Source organism: Lycium ferocissimum, chromosome 9 (genome assembly GCF_029784015.1).
Source record: "Lycium ferocissimum isolate CSIRO_LF1 chromosome 9, AGI_CSIRO_Lferr_CH_V1, whole genome shotgun sequence".
Taxonomy (NCBI): Eukaryota; Viridiplantae; Streptophyta; class Magnoliopsida; order Solanales; family Solanaceae; genus Lycium; species Lycium ferocissimum.
Window position 1 is genome coordinate 500,421 of NC_081350.1, and position 13,179 is coordinate 513,599.

General features: G+C 33.9%; 1 protein-coding gene across 1 annotated transcript; it reads left to right on the forward strand.

Moving 5' to 3' along the window:
* The first annotated feature begins 9,511 nt into the window (after nucleotides 1-9,511).
* LOC132029501 (UDP-glycosyltransferase 74F2-like) lies at nucleotides 9,512-11,848 on the forward strand. The gene is given in 3 exon segments (XM_059418746.1): nucleotides 9,512-10,008; nucleotides 10,010-10,261; nucleotides 10,969-11,848. Coding segments are annotated over 3 exon segments (1,386 nt in total). The 5' UTR covers nucleotides 9,512-9,609; the 3' UTR covers nucleotides 11,704-11,848.
* Nucleotides 11,849-13,179: the final 1,331 nt, after the last annotated feature.

Genomic DNA, 13,179 nt, shown 5'->3' on the forward strand with positions numbered 1-13,179 from the left:
CTACCAATCATACATCTTAATCATCCCAATTTAACATGGTATCAGAGCGGGTTGCGGAACCCTAGAATTGACGATCAGTGAAGCTCGAAGTTGAAGAATCTCGAAGAACAATTGAAGAACAATGACTAACAGCCAAAATCGAACCACTGATTCTCTGCAATCACAATCACCGAGTGGAATAACAGCTGTAGAACATGGTCATCCCTTGTATGTGCATCCATCAGACACATCGGGATGTGTTTTAGCACCGGTGAAACTCTCCGGATCGGAAAACTATGGAGTATGGAGTCGAGCCATGCGAATTTCTCTCTTAGCTAAGAAGAAGCTAGGTTTTGTGACTGGAACATGCACGAAGGAGTCATTTGATGAATCGCTTCATGAACAATGGGAGACAGTCAATGCGATTGTTCTTTCATGGATCATGAACACAGTATCGGAAAATCTGCTCAGTGGTATTGTTTATGCATCAGATGCACATTTAGTTTGGGAAGATTTGAAGGAGAGTTTTGACAAAGTGAATCGTGTGAGAATTTTTCAAGTGCACACAGCAATTGCGAGTCTTAAGCAAGGAACTAATCCAGTGTCGGTGTATTTTTCTAAATTGAAGGAACTGTGGAGTGAGTCTGATCTGATAGCTCCTTCTCCAAATTGTGGTTGTCCAAAGTTTCAGTAGATTAATGCAGTTTTTGAGTGGCTTAAACGAGTCATACGATCAGGCCAAGAGGCAAATTTTGATGAAGTCTATTGCACCAACTGTGAATCAGGCTTATGCCTTGATAGTGCAAGATGAAAGTCAGCAGGCAAATGCTGAGAAATCTAATCCAATAGCAATGCAGGTTAAGAGAAATGATAACTACAAGGGAGGAGGCTCCATGTATTGTGAGAATTGCCATATGAGAAATCATACAAAGAATGATTGTTATAAGATCATTGGATATCCTTCAGAAAGGGATAACAAACCTAACAGAAAAATGAGAGGTAACTATGAAGGGTACAACAACCACCGTGAAGGATGGAGAAAGGACACATACAAGGATAGATACAAAAGAGACAATAATGAGGGATGGAGAAGAGAGACACATGCTGCAGTTGCTAACAATGCAGATTTTGCTCAAAGGAAACATGCAGGTGAAACTGACAAAAGTGGCCATTATGCCTCAGAAGAACAGTACAAGCAGCACACCAACATGTATGGCAAGGACTCTGAAGAATATCAAGCTCATATGACAGGTACTGTAACTTGTCTGATGTCTCAGTTAGCAAAGTGTGAGTGGATAGTTGATTCTGGTGCCTCTCACCATGTTACTGCCAATGAGGAGTTACTAAAGAACATACATAGTACACATGCTAGTAAGGAATTAAGAATGCACTTGCCCAATGGAAACACAGTACCAATCACACATACAGGATATACTGAACTGTTTGGAAAGGAAAAAATATCAAATGTGCTATTTGTACCTGATTTTAAGTACAATCTATTGTCAGTGTCAAAATTGACCAAGGAATTATGTTGCTCAGTCAACTTTTTTCCCGATATCGTGTGTGTGTCCGTAAAGGTGGCGAGGGTGAAGGGGATTGGTAGACTACAAGGAGGATTGTACATCTTTCAAGGGTCAGGTGAAGATCATGCTGAGCAGAGAGGAAGTTTAAAACAAGTTTACCTAGCAGCTGCTGATGAGAGATGCAGTTTATGGCATAGGAGACTGGGTCATCCTTCTATCTCCACTATGAAGACTATGGTAGAATTCAGAAATAAGATTGATGACAATGTTCACAACAATTGTAAGATTTGTCCCTTGGCAAAGCAAACTAGAATGCAATTTCCCTTAAGCATTTCTAGAGCTGATAAGCCTTTTGAGTTGATTCATTTAGATCTGTGGGGTCCTTATAGAACTCCTACATTTGATAAAAGAAACTATTTCCTCACTATTGTTGATGATCACACAAGATATACTTGGATTTATCTGTTGCAATTGAAGACTGAAGTAATTGTTGTTTTGAAACAGTTTGTTGCCTATGTTAACACTCAGTTTAATTGTAGAATCAAAACTGTTAGGTCTGACAATGGTACTGAATTTTTTAATTCACAATGCTGTGAGTTGTTACATGGCTTAGGCATAGTTCATCAAAGCAGTTGCCCTTACACACCCCAACAGAATGGGGTGGTTGAAAGAAAGCACAGACAGATTTTAGAAATGGCCAGGGCAGTCAAATTCCAAGCTCACTTTCCTACTAGATATTGGGGCTTTTGTGTCAAGGCTGCAGTTTATCTCATGAATAGGTTACCATCAACTGCCCTGGCGGTCAGACTCCCTATGAAATGCTGTTTCACAAGAAGGCTTCTCTTGATCATCTCAGAATAATTGGATGCCTGTGTTTTGTCACTACATTACCTAGATCAGACAAGTTTGCCTCTAGAGCCAAAGCAGCTGTATTCATGGGATTCTCAGAGACACAAAAGGGTTATATTGTACTTGACTTATCCACTAATAAGTTTTATGTTAGCAGGGATGTGGTGTTTAGAGAAACTGAGTTTCCCTTTATCACCACCTCAGATTCAGGTCCTGACACTTTTCTTCAACTAGGTCCAGCTCCCTCTTCTTATGATTCTCAGGATCATGTTTATCCTCACCAGCCTCCAACAGTAGGAGCAAGGGGGACACTCTCACCTGACAAGGGAGCTAGTGGACATAGCATTGAGACTGAAGATCATGCTGTTGCTCCCACAATCACATCAGGTGTACCAGAGGTGGCAGATACACCAGAAGTAGTGCAAGAAGAGATATATTATCGATCATGCAAGATCATTGCCGGACTTAGTCGAACAAATTCCATTGCAGGCTGATGTTACTCCTCCTGTTGCTAATGAAAGACCAACTAGGATGACTAAAAGGCCTGGATGGTTAAATGACTATATTTCCAATGCTAGTCATGATGGAAATAGCACCTATCCTATGAACAAATATGTGTCATATGCAGCAACATCAAACCAGTATAAAAGCTATTTGGCCAAATTCTCTAATCTGTCTGAGCCTAGAAATTTCAAGGAAGCTTCAAGAGATGGAAAATGGATAGAAGCCATGAAGCAGGAAATCAAGGCCTTAGAAGAAAACCATACTTGGAAGATTGTTGATCTTCCAAATGGGAAGAATGCAGTAGGTTCCAAATGGGTGTATAAGATCAAGTATAAAGCAAATGGAGATGTTGAAAGATTCAAGGCAAGACTAGTGGCAAAAGGGTATAGCCAAAAGGAAGGCCTTGACTATCATGAGACCTTCTCTCCAAATGTGAGATCTGTGATTGCACTAGCAGCATCAAAGGGTTGGAATCTTCATCAAATGGATGTATACAATGCATTCTTGCAAGGAGACCTTTATGAAGAAGTATATATGGAGTTACCAGAGGGATTCAAGAGACAGGGGGAGACTAAAGTATGCAAACTGCTAAAGTCCTTATATGGTTTGAAGCAGGCATCAAGGCAATGGAACATAAAGTTGACTGATGCCTTGGTAGCTGCAGGGTTCACACAAAGTCCACATGATTACTCACTCTTTACAAAGAAATCAGGTGTCAATATTGTGATAATCCTAGTATATGTAGATGACTTACTCATCACTGGGAATAGCAGTGTTCTTATAGAAGAGGCCAAGAGAATTTTGCATCATGATTTTAGAGTCAAGGACCTGGGGGACCTAAAATACTTCCTTGGAATAGAAGTTTTAAGATCACAGCCTGGTATTGTCCTTAATCAAAGGAAATACATACTGGAGCTTATATCAGAAATGGGCCTAGCAGGCACAAGACCAGCTGCCACACCACTAGAGGTTGGAAACAAGCTAACAACTGTGGAGCATGACAGAATTGCTGAGGTTAAGGGTGATGAAGTCCTGGAAGATGCTTCAAAGTATCAAAGATTAATAGGGAAACTCCTATATGTCACCATTACAAGACCAGATATTAGCTTTGCAGTTCAGACATTGAGCCAGTTTATGCAAGAACCAAAAGTGTCACATTGGGAGGCAGCTATTAGAGTGGTATATCAAAAATACGGGCCTTATATTTAGATCACAACATACACAAGAGTTGACATGTGACTCGAGATTGGCGGCATGCAAACCAAAGGTCCACAGAAGGTCCATCCGTGCGAGTTATGCGGTGAAGTTTGGTGAGTCATTGATCTCTGGAAATCAAAGAAACAACAAAGGTGTCCAAAAGCTCGGCCGAGCCGAGTATAGGAGCATGGCAGCGGTTGTAGCAGAGGTCACTTGGTTGCTGGGGTTGTTTAAAGAGCTAGGAGTACAAATACATCAACCAGTGACAATTTGGAGTGATAGTAAGGCAGCAATCCAGTTAGCAGCAAATCCAGTATATCATGAGCGTACTAAACACATAGAGATTGATTGTCACTTCATAAGAGACAAAATAAAGGAAGGAACAATCAAGACTGAGTTCGTGAGAACAGATGACCAACAAGCAGACCTGATGACAAAGGGGCTAAGCAGGCAGCAACACTCATATTTGATGAACAAGTTGGGAGTGTTGGATATTCTGCACCCTCCAACTTGAGGGGGAGTATTGGAAGTGATCACGTGTATTGGAATAGATTAGTTGGTAGTTAGTTACTATTAGTTGGTAGTTAGTTACTATGGGTCCCACATTAATAAGTAGTTAGTTAGTTTGTTAAGTTAGTTAGACAAAAGATATATGTAGTGGATTCCTTTCTCTTTCTTCTTCAGTTGAATAAAAATGAAACCAGAAAATTCCCAATTCTCTCTCAACTCTACCAATCATACATCTTAATCATCCCAATTTAACATGGAAAGATTCATTAGAACAAAGCAAAAGTCACTGCATCATAATCATAACTGACCGCGTGAAGTATCATGACTCTAACTATTTATCCGTGAACAAAGAGTTGGAAATATTGTTTGCAATTATTATACTATAGCTGAGGAATGCAACAACTATTTTCGACCTCAAATTTTTCAAAAATTTCCTCTTTCTGGAAGATGCAACAAAATCCACAAATGGAGCATTATTTGGCATATCCCTTTCAGTAACTTACATGAGTTAAATATAATTTCCCTTTTTTCATTAATTTACTTATAATTATTTTGTCAGTCACATGTAGTTTATCTTTTTTTCTTATTCTTTATTTTTCAGATGTAGTTTGCATTCTGATCAGAGGAAAACTAGGAGGAGGGAAATAATAGTTACAAATGAATGGTAAATTCATTTGCTTAAGGTATTTAATATTTCTCTTGAATAACATAATAGAGATAATGTTTGTCTGAAAATAACGTGCAACTACATGTTTATAGAGACTAGTGTGTGTGTGTGTCTATATATATATATATGTGTGCGTGCGCGCGCGCGCGATGAAGTTTAGATCCCCCCCTATGTTGTAGTAGTTTCATTAAAGATGCTAAGATATCCAAGTCTTAGCCAAACTATGGACACTTAGGGTATGTTTGGAAAGCCACATGGTAATTGGAATTGGTGTAATTACTAGGGTAGTAATTATGAGCACATATTTGTTTGTCATAACGTAATTATAGTGTAATTATAAACATATTGTTTGGTTGCACATGTTGTAATTACATAGTTAGATTAGTTTAAAAATAAAATTAATACTTGACTAATATGTGCCTATATAAATGATATATTAAATTAAGTATTTAAGATACATATTGCTTCTTGAAAATATATTAATTAATAATCACATATTTGTAAATAATATTGTAAAAGTAATTTTAGATATTCTTCAAATTAATAATTGTTTTAATTTAATTAATTATAAAAATTAAAAGCATACATTTTGTAAGAACATCATGGGTTGTATGTTTGACAAAAAATTAATATTTATACATATAATGTCAAAGCATTATTCAAATATTTGACAAAAAATAATCTATCAATTTTAAGTGAAAAATGAACAACATGCAATGTAAAACAACAAGTGAATAGTACTAAAGCAAATAAATTGAAATCGATAATATAACCTAAATTCAAAATCCAAAAAAAAAAAAAATGTTTAACATGATACTTTTATGTCAAATTCCAACGTAACATAAAATAAGTTCCAACATAACTTTAGTAAATATAATTCAAAAGAAAGTGATAACATATATAAGTCTATAACCTCATTCAACAACATAATTCTACTTTAATAACATCACTCGTTATGTGTCAAGTTTGTTAATGACTCATTCTTTCTAATATTAGGAAGTGTAATTTCAAAAACTAGAATAATAACGTAGTTACGTTAAATGAAGAAAATAAGAAAAAAATTTAAGAAAAATACGAGGAATTACATGGAATTGCAAGAAGTAAAGGTTGGGCAGGAAATGAGAAGAAACAAAAGAAAAGATAAATAATATAAAAAAATATTTTTTTAAAAAAAGTAATTAAAATAATAGAAATATTAAAAAAAAAAAAAAAGTAACTCTGTAATTACACACAATTGTCAACCCTTCCTTGAGAATTGGAGAATGTAATTAGCACTTCCTAATTAAACCCAATTACAAGTTGACCATGTAATTACTTGGCCTAACAAATATGTCAAACTGTATAATTACACTTAATTACACTAAATTCCAATTACATGGGTGGCTTTCCAAACAAGCCCTTAATGAAATGAATTTTAAAAGAAGAAGATTCTCTTTATTATTATATACGAGTAGTGTTCAACTATGTAATTTTTTACTAATCCTTGTAGACCAAGTAATATTTTTCCTCGTTATGTGCAAGCAAAATTTTACCCGTTATTCCCCGCATATGTGGTCAACATTTTCTTAATAAAATATGTTAAAAAAAAAATTACTCGTATTACCTAATGTAATGAAAAATATCCAACTATGTGACAAAAGAAAACGTTGCCGGAGTTGGTGTAGAAGCTCTTGCTTCAGGGGAAAGAACACTAATGTCCCTTACACACAAAATAATTACCCTTTCATGCTCCCTTTACTTTCATACCCTCAAAATTATTTATCATTTCTACCCATTGTAGCTTTTGTAGATAATTGTCTATTTTTCTTCTTTTCTTTTTTATTTTTTTATTCCTTTTCTTTCTTTTCTTCTTTTCTTTTAATTTATCATTTTTTTTAATTCTTTTTTCTCCTTTTTTGTTAATTTATTTTTCTTACCAAATCATACTATTTTTTATTTTCTTTACCAAATCATACTTGTTTTTTGATATTTTCGATATAATTCTCTTATTTTCATTTGCAAAATAAAAAATTGCAAGAATATATTTTCTAATATAAATTTTAATAAGTAAGCTAGTGACTTAGTGTTTTCTTAATCACTTTTTGTTGTAGTCTTATTATTAAATTTTGTTATATTTTTATTACTGTAAAAATAGTTAGCTAATATTTTCTCTTTGTATTTAATTTATCTTTAAAACGAAAACTAAAAAGATAAGAAAAGAAAGGTAAAAAACAAAATAAGGAAAAGACAAAAAACAAAACAAAGTAGGAAAGCCACGAAGGATCACCGAAGCATCAATCTATCAAATCTATATATAAAGCTAGGCATAGATAAGATGATGCGGCACCTCTCTATGGCCTCCATTCCTATTTATCTTTTTTTTAACATTTTCACCATTTTTTGCATTTTTTTGTTAATTTATTCTACTAACTAATGGACAATAAAGCCTCATAAAGCTCATTTAAACGTAGCAATAAGTCTCCATCATTAATACTCTGAATAATGCCACCTTAAGTGATTATTGTAACAGATTTGACTTGTACTTTACATTCAGAATATGTAGCAAAATAAGAAGCATCAGTTACCTAATCAAAAAGCCCAAAAGTCTCATCATGTATTTTGCCTTATACCATAAATTAAAGCTCTAAAGTCAATAACAAAAACAAAACCAATAGGAGTTGAAAGCGAATGGAAAATCTGTACATGCCGTCTTTTTTGACCTGTGTAATTCGAGTTTTTGGAGATTTGTATATAGTTACATACCTACCTCTTAGATGGTTAGATTTTTGGCAGGTTCATTATACATTGTTATTTTTTTAAAAAAAAAAATAAAGCTAAGACCATGGTATAAATAGAGTGAATTACTTTAATTTATGAATCCAAAAAATCTTAAATTTGTTGAATGATGTGCGCGTTGGATTGATAATCAACCAAATATTGGATAACGTCAAAAAAAAAAAAAATCTTCCCTGGCATAAAATTACAAATTTTACACCTTTCATGTAAGAGTTATGTGCATTTGCATAAATTTATCATATCCGAATGGTAAAATCCAGACAAACCTTTTATTTAGTATTATTTTCATGATATATATGTATTTTTATAGTCGCGTGTGAGCCGGCCGTGAGAGGGTTTATTACATTATTACCCTAAGGTGGATCATTTTTTATGTTAATTTTTTAGACTTAGGATACTTGCTACGTTATATGGCAAAACATGGGAAAGTTGGCTTAGGATAGTAAAGCTAAATTAACAATACCAGTGGTAAAACCTTTTATAAAGGTATATTTTAAAATCATATCCAGTGGTATAGTGTAATACAAATCGGATTAGGGAAAGTACTTTTTACTAAACAAAGCTCGGGTGATACCTCCAACGTTCAAGTGAGAATTTATTTATAGTTTGGTCAAAACTATACTTTGGGCACCAATGAGTAATGTCTGAATTACTTATTTATTATTAATATATTTTTTCTTTTGCATGTAGCTAGAAGATTTTTTTGATAGATTTTGGTGGTGTCCAATCGTCCATTCTTCTCATTTCTCAAAAATGCTTATTGCACAACAATGAATCATTGAACATGGTTGTTGCTATTAATTTTATTACAATTACTTAAACTACGCTATCAATCCTATTACATTACTCAACCCTACTAATTCTAATTGATAGTGAGGTGATATGTTTGAATAACAAAGTTTGAGGATACCTAATAGATGCGAGATTGAACTCTTAAGTCTTGCCAATGCTTCGAGCTAACTTAATTACTTTTCTCCTCCCCATCACGTAGTGAATTTTCCTGTTCTCTTTCTCAACGGAATCACACTTACAATTACCAATTCTATTATTATTACTCAAACTCTTTTTCATTTTTAAGAAATTAAAAGGCTAATTGATTAGGATATACATATCAACTTTCCATATGTTAATTGGCTCATTTATAGAAATTGGAACATTACAGCTTGTGACATGTATCCTGCTTAAAGTATGAAAATTGCATCCATGGCAATTGGAAGTGATTTAAAATACTCATATTACTGAGTTGACTAACTTATAGAATTATATATGTAAGTAGATATATCAATTCTTCTTTATCTCAGCTAAACATATAAAAGTATTATTCCTTAAATTTATTAATGTTTCTAAAGACCGCGCGATGCGTAGACAATTGCACTAGTTTGAGAACAAGATTGGGAAGGGGCACACGGGTAATAATTTGTAGTTGTGCGGGTATTTGTGTTATTTAAATGTATGGGGTAGATTAGGGTAAATATTTTGCCTTTAGGGGTAGTTTGTGTACTTTTCCCCTTGCTTTGTCCTTAGTTCTATAAATATATCTTTTCCTCGCACAAGACACAGTAAGGGAAAACTTAAATCCACAAAAAGAGAAACAAACAAAGAAAGATGGAGGTGATGAAAAACAAAAAGTATGGACCTCATATTTTGGCACTTCCTTATCCAAGCCAAGGCCACATAAACCCTATGCTTCAATTCTGCAAACGTTTAGTCTCCAAAGGTCTAAAAACAACTTTAGCCATTACAAACTTCATTTCCAATTCCATGCGTCCAATTTCGGGTACCGTCGGTATCGACGCGGTTTCTGATGGCTTCGATGAAGGCGGCTACGCTGAAGCTGAGAGCGTAGCCGCCTACCTCGAATGCTTTGAGAAAATCGGCTCAAAAACCCTAGCCGATCTTATCAAGAAATACGAAAAGACTGAGTTTCCTATAACTTGCATCGTTTATGATGCGTTCATGCCATGGGCTTTAGATGTAGCTAAAGAACATGGCTTAATTGGAGCTTGCTTTTTTTTCTCAAGCATGTGCTGTGAACTATATATACTATTATGTTCATCATGGAAAATTGATGTTGCCAATTTCTTCAACTCCTGTGAAGATTCCGGGATTGCCGGAGCTCGAACTTCGAGATATGCCTTCGTTCATTTACGTACATGGCACATATCCAGCCTATTTTAAGATGGTATTGAATCAGTTTACGAATGTGGACAAAGCTGATTATGTATTTGTGAACTCATTCTACAAGTTGGAAGCAGAGGTCAGTTTCAAACTTAGTACTAGTAGACTAGTAGTCTAGTACTATTTATGGCCAATCCCTAGCAACTAACTAAAGCTCTTTGGTTTGTTTCTATTTTTGGTCTATAAAGCATACATCAATTCACTTGAATATTCCTACATCTTATAACCCATTCTCATATATACTTCCGCTTAAATGGTGTAATTGCACTTCTTGTTTCTCTTTTAAAAGCAAAATTGTCATTATTTTAGAAAGGAGAGTACGTAGTGGATACTAGCAAAGAGTTATTTTATGAGATAACTTTTTATGCGCTAATGGTATATATATTTTACATTAGAGATAACTATTTGAATTTCAAAGCCTAAAATGCAATAAATAACATACTTAAAATGCATTTCTCCCTCTGTCCCATTTATGTGGCACCCTTCAATAGAGTAAAACAGTTTTTCTTTGATCATGATTTTTTCATATATTTTTGAAATATTTTGAATTGTTAATTATTGTGACTTACAATACTATTCGCGTAGTTCTTAAATATGTAAATTTTACTTCAAAAAACTTAAAGATTTTATATCTGAATTCACGGTCAAAATTAAAAATTTTGACTTTTGAAAATCAAACTATACCACATAAACTGGGATAGAGGAAGTAATTAATATAGCAATTAAATATATGTTATCACTGAATATATATAAGTTAAATTCATTTTTTATTAATGTTTATTGCAGGTGGCAGACACAATGTCAAAAATCACTGCATTATCGACCATAGGGCCAATGTTGCCGTCTTTCTATATGGACAATAGAGTTGAAAATGACATTGAATATGATCTCAATCTATTCCAAGTGGATGCTTCTACAATCAACTGGCTAAATACCAAACCAGAAGGATCTGTTGTTTATGCAGCTTTTGGTAGTATGTCCACATTTGATGAGAAACAAATGGAAGAAATTTCTTGGGGATTAAAAGCAACAACTAGCTACTTTTTGTGGGTTGTTAGGACTTGTGATGAAGAAAAAATTCCGAAAAAATTCATTGAGGAAATTCCTTCAGAGAAAGGATTAATAATAAAGTGGAGTCCACAATTACAAGTGTTATCTAATAAGGCAATTGGGTGTTTTTTCTCACATGGTGGTTGGAATTCAACAGTTGAAGCATTGAGTCTCGGAGTGCCAATGGTGGTAATGCCACTATGGACTGATCAAACAACAAATGCAAAATTTGTACAAGATGTTTGGAGTGTAGGGATGAGAGTTAAAGTTAATGACAAAGGGATTGTTGGAAGAGAAGAAATTGAGGAATGTGTAAGGACAGTGTTACAAGGAGATAAAGGGAAAGAAATGAAGAAAAATGCACTCAAATGGAAGGATTTAGCTAAGGAAGCTGTTGACGTAGGTGGAACGTCTGATAAAAATATTGAAGAATTTGTATCAAAATGTATTAGACAATTTGATGATGAGTGATTTAATCATTGCTTTATAGTTTTTGTTAGCAAACAAGAACGGGAAAATATGGGCATCTGAATTCTAATTTCCACCGGTTTGATTTCATCTTGTATACTCTTTATTTCTGCCATATGAAATAAATGATTTAAGTATGTCTTCTAAATGGAATCACAAAAGAACCTCACAACACTTTTTCTAATTAACATTTATTAGTTACTAATTTTTCGGCACGAGCATTATTGCACGTACGTATAGACACTCATGTACTATAAAATTTAGTAAATTAATATCAAATTATTAAAATAAGCATTTGAGTAAATAATTATACATGTAAAATAAATTATGTACAAGTAAATTTGGATCGTCAATGTTGATTACTCTCTTAAATATAATAATCGGGTATCCCTAAAATCAACTAAACTAAGTCTTCTCTAAAAAAAACTATAGCCTAATGATTTTAGAAACACATTAGGAGTTCAACACGTGTATAATTATTAAGTGACGGATTTTAGGATTATTAGAACTCCTCATGGATATCCCAATAATCTAAAGTTGCTTCTACAACCAATTCTTCTATTGAATAGACGAGTTAAAAAGACTCTCCTGTAGTAGATTCTTCTATCGAAAAAATAAATTAGGGAAATTAATTCAAGTGTATGATCCACTTTGTTACTTCTCTTGAATACAATAAAACCAAACTCGAGGAATGTATTGTCAAATGTCAGCCACAGCCCACAGGCAATAAAAATTAAAAACAAAAAGAACTAAAGTCTAAACTAAATCATAATCAAGTTCCCATTAAGAAAAATTACTCCATAAAGGAGAGTTAGAGAATACAACTCCTAAAGATAAATGGAATCTACTCTCTCAATTGTTCCTTGGCTCAAACTCTAGTCAAAAGTATTAAAAATTGAGATCTCCATGTTAGGCAAATATTATGTTATTTACGGCAAGAGCGACCGAAACCTGCGGGGTTTCCCAAAATAGAAGACAAAGGACGTGAATAACTATTACTCTCTCCGTCTCAAATTATTTGTGGTGGTTATTAAAAATAGTTGCCTCAAATTATTTGTCATTTTAGAAGTTCAATGCACAATTAATTTTTTTTTTTTCCGTTTTACCCTTAGTGGAATTTTGTCATTAATGGAGAGATGACACATAAATAGAGTACACATTTAATTGAGAGAGATTATAACTTAAACATAAATAAGGTTTAAAGTAGTTAAATATCCCTCCTAATTAATATTTCTTAAAGAGCGTGTAAAATAAAAAAGACAAATAATTTGAAATGGAGAGAGTACTCATTAAAATTAAGAACCTCTTTCCTAAAAATTAATACGAAAGTGGCACCTAGTCTTGGTAAAAATATGAGAAATATATCGCTTACCTTTTTCAATAAAATAAGAGCTCCATGTTTGGACCACAGCGTGAAGATTGGTGCTAGAAATTTCAGGTTGATTTGCACTCCTTTTCAATCACGATATGTGTGGGGCG